This window comes from Lissotriton helveticus, chromosome 4_2 (assembly GCF_964261635.1).
Source record: "Lissotriton helveticus chromosome 4_2, aLisHel1.1, whole genome shotgun sequence".
NCBI classification, from domain to species: Eukaryota; Metazoa; Chordata; class Amphibia; order Caudata; family Salamandridae; genus Lissotriton; species Lissotriton helveticus.
Window position 1 is genome coordinate 13,845,838 of NC_136064.1, and position 18,645 is coordinate 13,864,482.

Consider the following 18,645-nt stretch of genomic DNA (forward strand, 5'->3'; position numbering starts at 1 on the left):
TGTATCTACATATCTTAGCGTGCAATATATAAAGCGAGTTGGGTACTCCTTGTTCGCTAACAAATGCATTATGATCCAGGAGCATGTTGTCGGCAAATGGCATACCTACAGTGGTTACACCTTCCTCAGTCCATTGAGACAACTGCCTAGCCGAGATGATACCAGTCGGTGTGAGGAGCCCCATCAGAGGGATATTAGGGGCGTACGGGTTGAGCTCTTTGGTGTATTGAACGGCTTTCTTCCAATACGCTATGGCCACCTTTAGTAAGGGGGGTGCGGAATGGGGAGGCCCACGCTTGGGGAGTAATAGCATGCGCAGTGCTCCCTTCTCCCATGCTGTCTGGGTCATGCCTATTTCCTGCAAGTGGCGGCCGGCAGTCCAATAGGACAGCCACTGCAGCTGACTGGCATAGCAGGATGCCTGGAAATCCAGGACTCTCAAACCTCCCTGGGTAGTACTAAGCTGCAGCTTAGCAAGCCCTACTCTCCATTGTCCCTTACCCCAAATCAGTTCAGCAAGTAATGAGTTAAGTGTTTTGAATATGCGAGCCGGGATTATTACTGGTATATTAGTGAAAAAGTATAGCAGCCTAGGTAGTATGAACATTTTAGATATGGCCACTCTTCCTGCGACGGAGATTGGCAGCGAAATCCAAAAGGAGATTTGTGATTTAAGTGATTTTATTGCACGGTTCAGGTTACCGTCCAGCAAGTCCTGGGGCTGCCTATAAATCTGGATATCCAGATATTTAAATGTAACAGGAGCTATAGAAAATGACCAGTGACCAAATCCATCCGGGTCCGCAGAATCAGAGTTATGAAAAAAATAAGCTGTTGATTTGGATTCATTAATAGCAAGGCCAGACAATATTTGAAATTGCTTGAATATCTCAGGGAGCGGATCATGGGGTCCGCGTAAATCATTGAGGTACAAAATAATGTCATCAGCATGAGGATAGGAGTGTAATCCCCAATCTGATACCCATGTCTCTTGCAGCCGTTTGCTCCTCTATGGTAAGCGGTTCCAGCGCAAAGACAAAAAGCAGGGGTGATATAGAGCAGCCCTGCCGTGTACCTGTGGCCACCGCATATGGCCGAGATACATGCGCCCCAGTCCTGGCCCGAGCTGTCGAATTCGTGTACACGAGCTGTACCCACTGAATGTAGCCCTGGGGAATGCCGAATAGGTAGAGAGCTCATAGCATATAGTCCCACTGCCTGTTTCAGTTCTAAGGAGATGCATCCAGCCGATGTATTTCCAGTAGGCATCTAGGAAATTATGTGGTGTAGGCATCTAATGTTGAGGGATGTGCTCCTGCCCGGCACAAATCCGCACTGATCTATATGTATTAAGCATGGCAGGTATTCTTGTAAACTATGGGCCAATACTTTACTAAGGATTTAATAATCCGTATTTAGTAAAGAAAGGGGCCGGTAACCTACCATATCTTTTGGGTCGCTACCTGGTTTCTGCAGGTATGTCACCAAGGTTTGACTCGTGGTAAGAGGTAATGCTCCAGTTTCCACAGCAGTGTAGTATAACCATTCGCGGTGAGGGGCTAGTTGGGTTGAGAAGGTCTCACAAAATTCCACAGGTAGACCATCCAGACCTGGGGTTTTGTTGCGGGGTAGGTCTTTTATTGCGGAACATATTTCAGCCTTTGAGATTGGGGCAGCTAAGTCGTCTATCTGCGCCTTGGTGAGGTGTGGGAACTCTACGCCTCCTAGGAAGCTATTTACTTCCTACATTGATAGCGCCACACGTTCTGTGGTTGCTGTGCTTCCTTCTGCTGTAGTGATCTCGATTATAGGGATAACGTTAGGGGCATCACGTATTATTCTAGTTATCAATGCACCAGCCCTGTCCGCCTCAACCGGTTGACGATGCATGCATGTGCGGTAGTCTATTGTCCGTAACTGTTCCAGCAGCTCTGTGTGTTTGAAATGCGCTTCCTGCAAAGCCTCCTTATGCATGTCATCTAGAGCGGCAGCAGATTCCAGAGTTTCAGTTCCCCATCCACCATCGCTCGTGCCCCTACTTTAGTGCCGATGACCACCCCACAGATAACCGTCTTAAACGCCTCTCACTCCAATTGTCGTGTACTGGCAGTATTGGCGTTTTCTGTGAAATATTGCGTTATCGCTGTAGAGAGTGTCACGGCATACAGGGTCCTCCAGTGAGATTGGTTGTAACCGCCACGTTTGGACTGGTGTGGGAATCCGGGCCCATTCTAGTATCATTTCTAGTGGTTTGTGGTCTGAGAGGGTCTTTCCAAGGTATGTTGCGAGGTGAGATACTACCTAGCAGTGAAACAGAGCAGAACACCCTATTTATATGTGTGTGTAACAAATGTGTGGGGGAGTAATATGAATATTCTCTACTTAATGGATTATGTATCCGCCATGCATCTCCGAGTAACTAACCATTTGCACAGCTCGACAATGCCTCAGCTTGCTTCCGACCAACTGCACCTACTAGAGGCGGGTTTGAACGATCAAGATCTACACTCAGCGTGGCATTGAAATCTCCTCCAATAACCCAGGTTGTGTTTAGTAGTGTTTAGTGTCTCCAGAAATTTGTCTGTGTTGGGGGAATATACACTGCCCAAAATAAGTGGCTCACCGTCCAACGTGCCACGGAGGAGCACATATCTAACATGCGCATCTATCCTCTGCTCTCAAACTATAAACGGAGTACCGCTTCTAATCCAAATAGCAGCTCCCCTAGCAAAGCCCGAATAGGACGTACCAAACAACTGTGCCCTCCATTTTTTCCAGAGTTTGAGTGCCTCAGAATGTGTCAAGTGTGTTTCCTGCAAGAAAACAATCAGTGCTTTCCTTCTGTTTAGTTGTGCATAAAGTCTGTGTTTCTTGTGGACAGACCCGATCCCCCAAACATTCCAGGTTAATATCTTGTATTTCACGGATGTAACCATTTTCCGAGGTGTGTTGTACTTTGCCTGCTTCAGCACAGGCTCACTGGCACGTGGCCCAAAGACAGGAAACAAGTCTAATCGAACAAATATCCACCCTCAATACTAGGTTTCCCTTTATACCAACAGAGGACCGAACTACGGTTATTAAGAAAACCATTAAAACTTCCATTACAAGCAAGAATGCAGTTGCACTGGGGGGAAGGTAACCAACACCAAATTTAGATCTAGGGGCGGCTAAGTCTGGGCCTGTCCCTCATCCGGCCCGTCCCAAGCCCTATTTTTCTTGCATATACAAAGCCATGGGAACATACATATCAGAAGGTGAGTAGAACTACCCAGTGAGTATGACCCCCCCCAATAAAGAGGCCTCAAAGACAGGAAGTCTTCCGCCTCAGCCCAGATAATCGTTCACCATTTGTGGGGTGATAGAAGGGAAGAGAACCAAACTGTTCTCAGAGTCTGAGTGGATAGTATTATCTTCGGAGGAGTCTTGTGACTCCACCATTGAATGTGCGTCGCGCTCGTCCAGCGCCACCACTGCCTGAAGTACAGATTTCTTACCTTCCAGGATTTGTTCCAGAGATGAGCTTACAGTGGCCTCAGTTCTGGGTACTCTGTTCCAGTCCTGTTTACCGCACCCTACTCTCTGGTGCGCAGGGGGGCTTCGATTTGGAAGTTTGGTGCGAATCTTGGGTGGAGCCCAACAACAGCGTCACTTCAACCCATTCTTCTGCATCAGCCGGACAGTCAAAGAAGTGAGACTTCTGATCATGGATTACTTTCAGCCGTCCGGAAAAAAAAACTCATATTTAAGGCTGTGTGTCCGAAGCTGTAGTATAACTTCTTGGAACAATGCTCTGCGCTTTTGCACCGCCAGGGTAAAATCAGGATAGACACTGTCTGATTTTCAAACTTAATGATGCCCTTGTCGCGGTCTGCCCAGAGGAATGTGTCCCGGTCATTGAAGTTGAAAATTAGTGCTAATAATGGCCTTGGCTGTGCGCCAGGGGGTGGTGGGAGCGCCTTTATCTGGTGCACCTGCTCCACACTGTAAAGTTCTGAAGGCCCCTCTGGGGCAAACACTTCCCGCAGCCCCTGTTCTATAAATTGGGTAGGATTGGACCCCTCGCTCCAGTCCGGCAGCCCCACAATATGAATATTGTTGCAGCGGGCCCTCCCCTCGGCATCGTCCACCCTGTCTTGAAGCTCTGTTAGTTGTCGCTGTAAACTTTCTATGTGATCCAAGTGTGTTTTGTGCGGAGGGAGTATTTCTTCCTGGTGTAATTTAGAAGTACGGACCTTGTCTGTCAGTTTACTATGGTCGGCTTTTAGTAGTGTGAAGTTCGTGGCCAGCGTGCTGCCTTGCCTTCCTGGAGTCGCGCACCTCTTGCAAAATCAAGTCTAACTGATCAGCTGGACCTGCCACATTAGTTGGGGGTATAAAGTCTTGATCAAAGGAGCTGGCTGCACCCTCCATGTCAGAATGGTCAGATTTATGAGCAGCTAGAGGCTCTTGTGTTTTCCCCTAGTGCGCCCCACCTTGCGTATTCAGTGGCATAGAGTGTAGGACAAGGAATATCTGTGGGTATGTCCTCCACACTAGCTATGCTGTGTGACCTAGGGGAGTATTGGTCTGCTACTGCTGGAATATTGTCAGTGCTGGTTACATTTGTGGCTTTGCGCTAGCCAATGGGTATACAACACTGTGGCCAGTGGCATGAAGGGTAGACTTGCAAAGAAAAGTCCCAGACCACTCCGCAGATCAGAGGGGGAAAAGGACCAGCAAGGCCCAGGTGAACGCAGTACTCACTGTTCGCCGCTCCATTGTTGCTGCGATAGAACAAGCAGGTAATAGCACCTTGGCGTGCCCAGCAACGACCCTGAGAGGGCAACACGTTTCCCAGCATGCCGCTGAGTCGGGACCTGAGTCAAACAGCACCGTGCAGTGGATCCGGCCGGCTATGCAGGTGTTGCATGGGCCTGACCAACACCTTTAGCCATAAGCCAGTTCTGAGCTCTGGATACTCATCAACAGTGGGTGAGCGGCAGGAGTTCCAGAGGGCCCGGGGTGGGGGGGCTTGTATGGTGCAGGGAAACCCATGAGACACTCCAAGGGGGTTGGTAGGCAGTATACCAGAGTATGCAGGAGCAGGCATCCACCACAGCAGCAAGCAGCTGCAAAGTCGCACCGGAGTCCTGCTAGTTATGTAAATCAGCACACCACTCTTCTCAGTAGTACCCCTAGGTACAGGCCCAAACACCCACAATCCAGGAACTCTGCTCTGCACAAGACGCAGGATCGAGCGTTCCGCGGGCCGAGATATACAACCTCGTCACAGAGGCCCGCTCCGCGGCGACTCCTGCCCGTTTTATACACAATAGTTGATCGCGCTCATTGCCGTTCCCCGGAGAGGCAGGCACAACCCATGGGGCAATGGTCCAGCACACAGCTCCCGCTGTGCGCAGACGAGATCGAGGGATTCCCCTCCGTAGTGCCGCAATGAGGTCAATGGCGTCCGCACACCTCCGGTGCCGATCTGGGACATCAGGTACTCAATCTCAAAGCATGGATGAACGCGTACACAAACCAGCAGGCCGCTCTCATAGGGGTACCCCGGAAGAGCAGGCTCACCCCACAGGATGCTAGTACAACACGCAGATCTGTCTGCGCACAGGCGGTGCACCTCCATACCTCAGCATTGCCGGAAATGGCGTCCTCGCTCTACCAGCATTCGTTTTGGCCCTGGGGGGGTACTTCACATTACCCGGCAGCATGCACCGGACATCGGCGCCGTCTGGGTCCGCCTCTGGTCGATACTCCGGTCTGCAGGCTAGCGGCAGGGTGCTGATGGCAGTGGGAAGGAGCGGCACAGCACGGCCCGGGCGCGTGCCGCCGAGAAAGACAGCCACGCCTAGGCCTCCATGCCGACGGTCGTCAGACAAACCGATCTCCGGCTCCTCGACTCCCAAAACCAGCTCAGAGGGCCCTCGGGCCGCCACCAGGCAGTGATGGGTTTTTGGTGGCCTATTAATGGGAAGGATTGAAGCAGGATGCAGGGCCCAAACCGGAGCTCGTCTAAGGCGCGGCTGCCATGTTCGGCGGTTACAAAGCGGTACAAAAGGGGGTGGTGATGGACGGAGCATCTGAACCAATCAAACACTCACACCCAGTCAACAGATCTGGGTTTAATCCATCACCGTTCTTCAGCCCACTCCGCCACCCCAGTTCAAACATGGCCATATGCAAATCAGTCTGACATTGTGCCTCATGGGAACAGTCCAGCCCGAACTGCCAAGCTATGCCTTCCCTGGACCGGATTCAAGCTTCCTAGGACCGCTTTCTGGCATTCCAGCCGTCTTCAGCCAGGCTTGCTTGAATCCAGTGGCAAAGTGAGCAAAGGACTCACGTATGAGCAGACCCTGCCAACTTATGGCGAACAAAGCGGTACAAAAGGGGGTGGTGATGGACGGAGCATCTGAACCAATCAAACACTCACACCCAGTCAACAGATCTGGGTTTAATCCATCACCGTTCTTTAGCCCACTCCGCCACGTTCGGCGGTTAGCCACGCCCCCTAGCTGCTCTATTCATGATATCGAAGTATGTGGTAGTATCATCTGGATGGGAAGGTTTAGCTGAATACAAATCTGGATTTGTGTCTGCAGGTGGGTCTGTGTAATAGATGTGATTTTGAGGGTGAATAGAGTATTGGTACCCTTGGCCCCTAAATGAATTAATAGAACCCTCTGGGGAGTAGTTTGTATCAGCAGGAGTTGAGTGTGCCCTTGGTGTCACCGGTGGCAGTCTAATGGGCGGTGGACTGGTAGCCTTGTCCCTCCTTTTTCTGTGGTTTGGTGGGAAGGGGCTTTCCAAGGCTTCTTCAAAAGTTAACTGTCTCTTAGCTTGCTTTTCATCTGTTTCGCGAGGTGTAGCCATGATTCTGTAAACGTTCAACTACCGGTTCCACAGTTTCTGAACAGGCCTTTTGTTTGACTGAAGGATAGGCAGGGCAACTGGGATTATGCTGCAGGGGAGGGCCAAATTATGCGGTAGGGTTGCATACATTATCCTTCAAGAAAAAGGCAAGATATGCTGCACATTTTAGGATAATATTGCTTCAATATTTTGTAACACAGCAATAAGCTACAGAAAGGTGACCAGTCAACCTTTACAAAGGGCCTTCCACTGCGCGGCAACTTGGAGGTGTCGCTGCCTTTTTAAAAACTTGTGAACCGTTTGAGCTACAAACAATGTATTTCTTGTTAAAATCTAGATTATGTAGCAGATGATGGATGATGTGGCAAATATGGCAAATGTATAATTATGTGAAAATCACCGCAGCCGCACAATCGCATAATTTTAGTGGCACTTAGGACTTAGGTTCCATAGAGGCTTTTGGCGCCAATGGTTTCGATGCAGAGTGCCTCCTTTCGGACGTACTTGACTTGGTGCCGAGCAGACCGAGGTTTCGGCGCCCGGGCTCTTGATTCAGAGTTTCGAATTAAGGCTGATGGCTGGTGGGTCTTTTGCTGTTGTTTCAGCGCTGGGCTGGGTATATGCATTAATGGTACAGCTGTTTGATGCCAGCTATGGCCTGAAGGCAATGGTGGCCTTTGCAAGGCTTCGGTTGGTCCAAACCAGTCTGCCGCACCTTTGGGATATTTTGTTGAGACTGTGGTTGGGATAGATTGTGTACAGTACTCATTGTTTGTCCCAGTGGAATGTCCTGGATTTTGAGCTCGGACCCCGTACTGTTGCCCTGTGAGAAGGAGCCCTCATCCGCTGCGGAAGTCAGAGCGTACTCCTTGTAGTGGTACTCTTCGAATCCAAAAATGTCAGGAGTGCTGTGGATGGTGCATCTGGACATTTTGGGGCACCTTAACCACTTGGATGCTAAGGTACTTCTGGATATTTATATTCATTTCCATTGAAATGAATGGGCACTCCATGACGAGCTGAGCTCGTCATGAGCGTCCAAGGGGTTAAGTGCTGATCACGCAGTGTCGTCTTATAGAGGAAGCCCTTTCATGCCTTGCAGATGTATTCTTGATGATCTGGAGAAAGGCACAAGTTTCGCACCAGGTGTTGGTCGGTGTGTGGAAACGTGGCATGGTAGCGTGGGCAACAACCAACAGGTGTTCGTTCCTTCACGAGATGGGCATGGCATGAATGGAACTTGGAGAAGAAAGATCTGCGCGGAAGGGCAATCAATCAATCAATCAATCAGAACATTTGTATAGCGCGCTACTCACCCGGAGGGTCTCAAGGCGCTGGGGGGGGTCCGCTACTGCTCGAACAGACAGGTCTTGAGCTGCTTCCTGAAGGCGAGGTGGTCCTGGGTCAGGCGGAGGTGGGTCGGGAGGGAGTTCCAAGTCTTGGCGGCCCGGTAGGAGAAGGCCCTTCCTCCTGTGGTGGCTCTTCGGATGCGGGGGACGGCGGCGAGGGCGTGGCTGGTCGATCGAAGCTGGCGCGTTAGAGCGTAGAAGTTGAGGCGGCTGTTGAGGTATCCTGGTCCTTGGTTGTGTAGGGCTTTGTGTGCGTGGGTGAGGAGCCGGAAGGGGATTCTCTTGTTGACCGGGAGCCAGTGCAGGTCTCTCAGGTGTCCGGAGATGTGGCTGCGGCGGGGGATGTCCAGGATGAGTCGTGCTGAGGTGTTCTGGATCCGCTGGAGTCTCTTCTGGAGTTTGGCGGTGGTGCCGGCGTAGAGGGAGTTGCCGTAGTCCAGCCGGCTGGTGACGAGGGCCTGGGTGACCGTCTTCCTGGTTTCGGTGGGGATCCATCGGAAGATCTTACGTAGCATGCGCAGGATGTTGAAGCATGACGAGGAGACGGCGTTGACTTGTCTGGTCATGGAGAGGGAGGAGTCCAGGATGAAGCCCAGGTTGCGTGCGTGGTCAGTTGGTTTGGGTGCGTTGCCCAGGGCGGGGGGCCACCAGGAGTCGTCCCAGGCGGAGGGTGAGGATCCCAGGATGAGGACTTCCGTCTTGTCCGAGTTCAGTTTCAGGCGGCTGTTCGACATCCATTTGGCTACGTCTGTCATCCCTTCGTGCAGGTTGGCTCTGGCGGTGGCGGGGTCGTTGGTGAGGGAGAGGATCAGCTGGGTGTCGTCTGCGTAGGAGATGATGTTCAGGTTGTGCTGGCGTGCGATGGCTGCGAGGGGGCTCATGTAGACGTTGAAGAGAGTTGGGCTGAGCGAGGAGCCTTGAGGGACGCCGCAGATGACTTCGGTGGCTTCCGATCTGAACGGGGGGAGGCGGACTCTCTGTGTCCTTCCGGCGAGGAAGGAGGTGATCCACTCAAGTGCCTTCTCCTGGATTCCGACGTTGCTGAGGCGCTGTACTAGGGTGCGGTGGCAGACAGTGTCGAAGGCCGCGGAGAGGTCCAGGAGGATGAGGGCCGCTGTTTCTCCGTTGTCGAGCAGGGCTCGGATGTCATCTGTAGCTGCGATCAGGGCGGTCTCGGTGCTGTGGTTGGCCCGGAAGCCAGACTGCGAGAGGTCGAGGGAGCCGTTCGTCTAGAGGAAGGCGGCCAGTTGCTTGTTGACGGTCTTCTTGATGACTTTGGCTGGAAACGGGGGCAAAGGCCCTCTAGGCTTCAGTCGTCTGGAATGAGTCTACAAGCGACCGTTGATAACTGCGATTGACAACAATACCGATGGGAGAGGCCTAAATAGTAGTTTTGCGCGGATGTCGAGAGAGAGCAGAGGAGTCCACTATCAAACCAGACAGCGTAAAAAAAACAATCTAACAATGGAGTCTAATACTATGCGTATTGCAAGCAACAGTAGGAGTCACTACCAGGGTCGGATTGGGATCACAATTTAGCCTTGGACCGGACAAAAAAAGTGGCCCACATTCGCTGGGTGTGGCCCACATTCACAGGCGTGCCCCACATTCACAGGCGTGCCTTTTCATGAAATACACAAGGAATGTAAGTGGGAAGATATTGTTCTTAGGAAGGACATAGGGCCAACGTGACAATGTCCTACAAGCTGAGCAACTGAAAAACAGTGAGGCCCCTTTCTATTACAAAATTATTCCTCAGCTCTCCAGCGAAGGAGCACCTGAAAAACAGCAAGGCCCCTTTCTATTACAAAATGATTCCCCAGCCGTCCAGCTCAGGAGCATCTGAAAACAGCGAGGCCCCTTTCTATTACAAAAGTATTCCCCAGCCGTCCAGCTCAGGAGCATCTGAAAACAGCGAGGCCCCTTTCTGTTACAAAATAATTCCCCAGCCGTCCAGCTCAGGAGCATCTGAAAACAGCGAAGCCCCTTTCTATTACAAAATGATTCCCCACCCTCCAGCGCAGGAGCATCTGAAAAAACATCTGAAACAGCGAGGCCCCTTTCTATTACAAAATTATTCCCCATCCCTCCAGGGCAGGAGCACCCGAACAGTGAGGCCCCATTCTCTTAAAATATTATTCCCCGGCCCTCCAGCGCAGGAGACCTGAAAAACAGCGAGGCCCCAGCTATTTGTAAATTACTCAGCCCTCCCCAGCCCTTCACTGCTTGGGGCAATGGACTGACAGGAGAGGGGATAAAGCAAAAAACACAGCCGCTTGGCCATCCATGGGGGTCAGGAGGAGGCTGAGGTGAAGATGGTGCGAGTTCCAAACATTACCTGGCCCCCACAGCGAGACCCATTCTTCCTCGCCCAATATGCCCTGAATGAGAAGGGCTGTGGGCGAGGTGTTAATGCAAACACTGTTTCTGGGCTGCGTGGGCCCCAGGGGGGCCGAGGTGAAAACGGCTCAAAGGCCTGAGCAACACCTGGCCCCCAGGGAGGCCGATTCTGGCACACACTCACCCCTCCCCAGCCAACCATCAGCAAGATTGCTTGGCAGGGGGTCAAGGAGAGGCCACAGCTGATCAGCGCTGAAGGGCCGCACAGCGAATGCTTTCCTCTCCCTGTCAGTGCTCTCTGTGGACTGGGAAAGGGTGGAAAAAAACTGCCCACAGAGTGCACTGAGACACCGGCCCTTCGGCCCATGCCCGAAGGCCCGTAGTGTCAATCTGCCCCTGGTCACTACACCTTGGGACTTGAAAGACTTCTTTGAAGAAAAAGAACTTGCACACTTCCAAAACCCAACACTAGATGGCAGACTATGCTAAGCATGTGTAGCTACAGCCACACATGCCATCAAACATACATATTTCTTCCACAGATTGAGGACATCAACTTTTCAACAGGAGTGGAACAGCACAGAGCCAGTACATGCTGTTATTGTTATCTTCTCTTTAATTGCCACAGAGATTTGCATAAAGATAATGCTGTGCATTAAATCATAAACAGGGATCCTAATAACATACTGTAGTCTCTTGGACAGTTTATAGATTACTCTTGTTGATTACCTTGCGGGGTTGCATTACTAACTCTATTTCAAGAAATCCAGTAGAACTTTTTCCTTTACTTTCTCACTTCCTAGTTAAGTCCTATCACAGGATTCCCATGGCTCACCAGCACACTAAAAAGATGGCCGAGTATTCAGCACACCCCCTGCTACTGTTTCTGAATCTCCCTTGCTCCACCATGCCTAAGACTCAACACAGTTCTCCAGATTGCCACTTGCCTGAAGAAAAGATGGGGAGGTAGTCTGCACACCTTTTGCAAGTCCTTCTACAAATCACAGACTACTATTAGATGAGTGTTTATATGGAAAATACTCTGTTCTGGTCTTTCCTCTTTCTCTACACCCTTTCTGCCTATTCAGTAGGATGTAGAACTGTCAGCTCCTTTTTCCAGTTCCACTCTGTATTGGAGGATATATAAAGATGTCTTCTGCCCTTCAAACGAGGTTTCTCCTTTTGCAGCTTTGGCATTTTTCTAGACTGCCCTGGTACCATGAAGGTTGTAGTGGCAGGGTCTGACTGGTCTATCAGACACTTTAAGAACCCCTGTTGGTGCGGGTAAGTACAATGCTTCCAAGGGCCAGTGTGCCATCTCCCTTATCATCCCACATACACCTCTGGCCCCCCAACAGCAACCCACATGGAAGGAAGTGCAGCGCATGACATAACCCCCATACCTGTAGTGGGTAAATTTCCTTGTGGCAGTGAGTTATTCGACCCAGCCAGCTAATACATAGCAGCCCAGATAAATGTGTTAAATTAATGGCTCCTAAATGCCTCAGAGCCCTAATGACTGGACATGGCACCACCAAGCTTTGGTGCCGACAAGTCAGAATTGGTATGGGCAGATACAGCCAGGTGGACCACAGTGAAGGAGAAAGGCACCAGTGCTAAGATCCATTGCGGTTCTCTACGACCCATTTAACCCCTTCCATGCTCATGACGAGCTCAGCTCGTCATGCAGTACACTGCTCGTGTGCAATGGGAATAAATGAGTGCCAGCGCTCAGGGGGAATTGCTGCAGCATTGATGGTGTTAAGAGCCGGGCATTCTTTTTTGGTGTCCCAAGGTGGGGTTCATAGAGTAGTAGCTTTCAGCCGATTAGAGGTCGACCATGCACAAGGAAGGGTGGAAAGTATCACTCCCAGGTGTTACAATTAGGTGGCCCAGGATGCGCTAAATACAATGTCACCTTGGTATGTTGATGAAAACAAACTATATGGTCAGACAATTTGATATGTCACTCCCTGGAAGGTGAAGATAACCACATGTGGTCTGAAGGAGAAGACTTAAGAGTGATACTGACCACCAGAGCTTAAAGTCATGTTTTATTTTGATATTTTAGTTTAAGGAGTACATGCGAGGGACGTTTTCATTAATCAATTATAATGAACAACATGGCTTTACTTGGTTTTTCAATTAGTTCGTTGACCCTCGCCCTTGGATAGGCATCAAAATAAAATACCTTGTTGCCCTGTCCAAAGTTGGCTTGATGGATTTGGTTTGGGCACTAGTATGATGGTAGAGGACTAGTCACTGCTGGAGAGTTCAATGATATCCGTGGGAAGCATCATGACACTAACACATTCAGACAAGGAAGGTAAGAGAGGTGCCAGTACAAAGTAGATAAAGTTAACATGAAATAAACTTTATTAAAAGGACTGTACAGACTGAACATTTTAAAACACTGTTCTCTGCATGGAGCAGAGGAAGCGCACAATTTCCAAAACACAGAAACAGTAAAAATTAGATCAATTACAGGAAACCAAGCACTTTAAAAACACCACCACAATCAGTGCAATACTATTTTGCATTGGTTTTCTTCTCCTTGAAGAGAAAAGTATAATCTTGCCACAATTTCTACTTGTACATGAACATATGAATTAAAGAAAATTAGGCACAACACAACTAAAACATAAAAATTAACGTTTTTGGTAATGCCATTACACACACGTCTTCTTTGCATTCAGTGCGCCTGCACTGAGACTGCAGAGAACTTATCATATGGCCTGCGATAACTGAGGCAAGGAAGAACAGTTGGGCAGTTTCAGGAACTACTCGTACAGTTCATTTCAAGAATCGAGTGGATTTACGTCTTTATGGGATTCACAAAAACCCCAAAGTATACATACCTAAATCTATGAAAATCATACATTTATATTCATGTCACTAAGCACACACTGGTGGGTTTTCCAATAGCAAAACAATCCAGCCGTTTACTATTAATCATAGCATTAATGTCTTCTTCTATTTCTTCCTGAGGAGAAATTCATTTGCATGCACCGTTTGTAAATAATATCAGGGTATCTAGACATTTGCCATATCATATGTACACACTTGCTACAACCTTTTTTTTGGAGTAGTTTTAGGTGGGTAAATAGTTTGTTAAAATACACTAAAATATCTTGGTGAACACCCACCCACACGTACAATTTTGTAGGTGTTTACAAGATTTCTAATCTTCCTCCGGGGACACTTTATTCCCACATCACTCTCAAACTAACAACACTGGAAAAACGGATATACTGGCAGATTTTCCCCTCTTGCTAAGTGCAATTTTCATCTACGTGATTCACTTGATCTAAATTTTGTGAATCACAATGCAGTATTTAAAAAGAAAATGTAATGTTACTTATAAAAAAATCTGTGATTCAGACCACAAATGGCCCTAAACACTTGGTAAACTGAGGTACACGAGAAGAAGCAGAGATACTGGCCATCAATGCCAACTGAATGTATGACGGAATCATGCATGCTTTTAGCATGCATGCCTTCACAATGCCGGTATTAGAACGAAAGCGTCATTACGATGCGTTCCTTTAGGACGCAAGTCATTACAACAACTTGCCTTAGGGGGCGCTGGACTTTGGACTAGTATCATTTACTATTCCAGCTCCAGTATGTGCAACAGTAGAGAAGCTGTTGGACTTAAAATCCAACATCACTCTACCAATGCGCCGCCCCCCTGAGCAAGTTGTAATGACTTGCGTTGTAAATGAACGCATGGTAACAACGCGTTTGTTCTATTGCTGGCGGTGAAAAGGCACAGCGTGCCTCCAGCTTCGATTTCATGGAAGTTTCCCATACCAGGTGCCTTAAGGTAACATTATCCTATTGAGTCTTAAACTGGGGAAACAGAAAAACACCAAGCCTGAACTTCTGCGAACAATCTCTTAAGAGAGAAAGTACAAGTTTCTCTGTGTAAAGGTGAATACGACAGCTTTTTGCCTTTTCTGAAATGTCGGGGACCTGCTGTGGACGACAAGGCTGTGTAGTGTAGATACTCTCCAGTAAGGTCTATTTTCTGTGTGCATTACAGTAGATGTTTCCATGAAGGTTCCCATGGTATAATGAAACACAGCCTCGCTTTGCTTTGAGCTCAGTTATACTGTGTCGACTGCATGATACCCATAGGAGTGCCATAACACATTGCACAGGTGAAGCCAATGTGCCGACACAAGTGCTCCTATCATTGAATCGAAGATAGAATAAACCTCATTTGGCTTGAAATTAGAAAATTTATGTAGAGCCTACCTGCAAAGTTGTGTCCCCACTATCTTCCATGTATTTTCTATCAAAAGACCCAAAATGTGAAAAGCATAATTTCAGTTTGTTTTCCCCTAAATGCAAAAGAAATATATGCCTCTGCATGGGTGCCAAGACCTGCCAACAGTGCAACCTACTCCTAAAGATCATACAGGACAGGCAGCGAGACACTATCCTTCCACCAAGGCATCTCTACATACTCCGTTTTAGCCTGTGGTACCTATCACGGTAGCATTGGGCTTGTAATGTGTCGTTCAAGCAAGTAACTACATTAAGACCCAACCAATGGGGTCACAAACAGTGGGTCTCATTTCGTCTGAATCCTTCCTCTTATTGCTGCTGAGAGCAGGGTAACTGTGGAATGCAAAAGCTACTTCTCTTTGGACCCAGAGTGTTGCAGATGTCTGCTGTGACTGGTTTAACTCTGAAAAACCTTAGCTAATGAAACCTGAAAAGCATTAGAAAGGGGGGGGGGGTGATCAAATACTTGGGGTGTCTAAAAAGAACACGAGGACTGTTGCAGTTTTCCATACGCCATTCCCACCCCAAACTTGAAAAAGAATACACATCCATGTTAAATTTTACTGCAACGCAAAAAACAAAAGCAAACATTTAGCCAAAACTGGGAACAGAAGATGGACAGGGGGAACCAAACAACAACGCATTTTTGACATTTGACCAGCAATAGTATTACTGCCGGTCTAACAGTGTTGGAGTCAGCCCGCCACATACAGACTTTGTATTGTACATGCACTTCTCTTTTGTAACTGTCAAATCGAACCTGTGACTGTGGACAGGCATCCTTTAGCACTGCTGGACAATGCCATGTGTGACCAGTCAGCATTTTACTTGGGAGGCTCTTTCAGAATGAAATTAGCACAAACAAAGCACACACTGAATTGAATTTACTTTTTTCACAAAGCACTAATAGACATAAGTGATAAGTGTACGGCTTGTGCAGCACACTGTAATTCATCATTATAAATGGGCATGTCCATGTCATGCCCTGGTCTCACTCCTTCTTGCACGGTTTGCAGCTTGTATAATGATTTACAACATGTCAGCATCATTAGAATTTTGTGCACTTTGCACCACTCATGATGCATAAACTCAATGATTTTGGCACTCAGCGTTTAGACCTATTCAAGTTACTTTTTTTTTTAAATGGGTAAAAGCCTCCATTTTTTACCCACTTCACCAACCACACCCATTGCATGTACACTTTCCGACTAAAATGTTACCTGTGCATTTAATGTTAATGGTCACCTACCATGACACGTTTAAATAGATTTCCCTTTTGACAGTAAATATTTTCATTACATCTGATACTAAAAGGGAAAAAAGTTACAACGTCCTAAACAAAAACAGAGTAAAAGGTACTAAAACAAGGTTTCATCAAATACGAGAGCAAAAAAAAAAAAAAAGAAGAAAACTAATTCATCCATCCACAATCAGATTACAGATTAAGAACGCTCCACGGGGTGAGGGCGCACAAGGCTCCTTTAAATACTGGAACGTAGGCCGCTCGAGGGAGCTAAAGCATTTAGGATTTATTAAAAGACTTCATAGTGGTTCCATCATTTTTCTCCCTACAGTCAGAAATACTTATCATGACAACATCAAGAAAATAGTACCATAAACACTTCAGATATGAACAGACATTGTGCTTACGTCACGTTTAAATATAAAACCAGCGAGTACGCCGAGTTGCCACACCCGTTACTCGAGCCACATGTACAGTTCTACTAAAAAGGGGTTTTATGTTTCGCAGCAGAAGCATCTTCTTTGGCCTATTCGTCCTGCTTCCGCTTGGGCTTTTTTGGGTTCCGCGACCGACTTTTTGCTTTGCAGAGTGGGCAGATGGGCGCATTTCTGTGGATTTGCTGGTGACAAGACAAGCATGCCTAAAACATCAGAAAACAAAATGAATTAGTGACGTTGTAAGTCATTCGTGCAACATTAATAATAATTAAACCTAATATCATGGGGGGGTGTTTGCTCTCCTATGCAATCTGTTGCAAAATGGAGGATGCAGCAGCTCTGGTGTGCTGCACACGTGCTGCTCATTTGCTACTGCTCATGGCAGAACTTGCTGCTTCAGCAGAATGCCTCACCAGTCCAGGAAATAAGAGTTCTCTGAAATTCCAGTAGAATATGCAACATTTACATTGTTTCTTAGGATTTCCTGTAGGAAACATTGCAGGCTCACATGCCGTCTGTATGGTACATTTACTGACCACCATGTGCACATGATTTAAACAAAAATCCTTTCAACTCTTCAGCCACATTTTTGATTGAGCGCCGAGGCTTCAGCTGAAGCAAATATTTTTCAACCCGGTGAAAGGTATCCCATGGCAATCAAAAGGGCGAATGACCAACCCTCCCGACAGCAACACAAGTTGCAAAACGGATTGCCTCGTTAGTGATGTCATCTGTATAAGGCACAGACCCCATGAAAATGAAGTGAGGCTACAATAATATGATCTACTGAAGCAATTCTACTCAATGGAGCAACATGCTTGCAATGCAATAACAAAACATTCATTGTATGTGCCTGAACCTCCTGTGCAACTTTAAATAATTTTTATCCAAACCAAATACAATTTCAGGAGCTACAGCAATATAACACTTGAAATTAAACGCAAAAATAAAACACTCAGAGACATCTCAGAATTCATCATTATTGCTAGCAGGTTCTTAGCATGCACGCGTGACCATGATGGTTGCAGCATCTGAGCGAGCATGCAATGGATGAAGCCACGTTGACCCTGCAAGGGCTGTTCTAATCATGTGTCTTTGGTCCAATGACCACAGCTACACGCCTCTGACTTCCTGTTTCAAAGTATATCTGAACACTAGGTGCCTTCTTCGATAAGAGAAACCAATCCCTAATAAAACACTTCATTACAAACATGTACTCAATTTACCATATCCCTGTGGGATGAACTGAAAATCAGACTTCATGTCAGAAGTGTGTGAACTCGAGGGAAAGAGAGGCAAAGGTTTGAATCCGCCTCAAGCCTTTGCACATGCCTCCAGATAAAGAACTAAAGAGAAGGCTCTTCTACGGTTATGCCCTTAAGCAAGGTAGCATCGTACCTTTAATGTCTTGCAAAACTCAAATGTTATGCGTGCTCTGGATGCGTCATCCGCAGTCAATGGCTGATCTCAATCACAATATCTTCCAAAACACCCACCCACGCTCATCCAAACATTGCAAAACCTGCCAACTAACAGCCCCCGCTCAGCGAAAACAAGTATTCATCACACTACCCACATGACCACATCTTTGCCCACTTGAATTTCAGCCCATATCATCACAAGAGAGTCACCATCTGCACACATCAATTCCCAAACAATAGCGAACTCTGGCAGGGACACAGCCTGGACCGAGAAGGGGACGGCGCTGATACAACATCACCCAAGGGTGAGAAGCTCGTATGAGGAGGAGGAGGAGAACTATGAGAGGAGAATGAGTAACACAGAGACACCATCTGGTGGCAAATGAGGAAACACAAGGTCAAGGGACAGGAAACCCTACCCAGAGATAAAGCAGACTGGAACCTCTGGCTATAAGTTAGTGTATATGTAACAAGGACCCCCTGTATTCAAAAAGAATCAGATTCCTAGACCAGGGATAAACAATGTTTGAGAAATAACAATCTAGGCAATCATAGCGAACATAGATCAATGTCAATATTAAACAAGGAAATTAAGCTACAACAGTAAAGTAAAATTCAGTATTTTATTAGGAATTAAACAAAGAATCACATTTCAAGACTTGAGAAAAGGTTCTAATTAAAAAATTCTA

General features: G+C 47.6%; 1 protein-coding gene across 3 annotated transcripts in view; it reads right to left on the bottom strand.

The window, feature by feature from the left end:
• Positions 1–12,915: 12,915 nt before the first annotated feature.
• The window catches only part of ZC4H2 (zinc finger C4H2-type containing), a 62,732-nt gene continuing 57,002 nt past the window's right edge, over positions 12,916–18,645 (bottom strand). For all 3 annotated transcript variants that reach the window (XM_078640115.1, XM_078640117.1, XM_078640116.1), the window contains exon 5: positions 12,916–16,738. In XM_078640115.1, the coding sequence (XP_078496241.1) occupies positions 16,625–16,738 (114 nt within the window). In that variant the 3' untranslated portion in view covers positions 12,916–16,624. The remainder of the gene's footprint in view (positions 16,739–18,645) is intronic.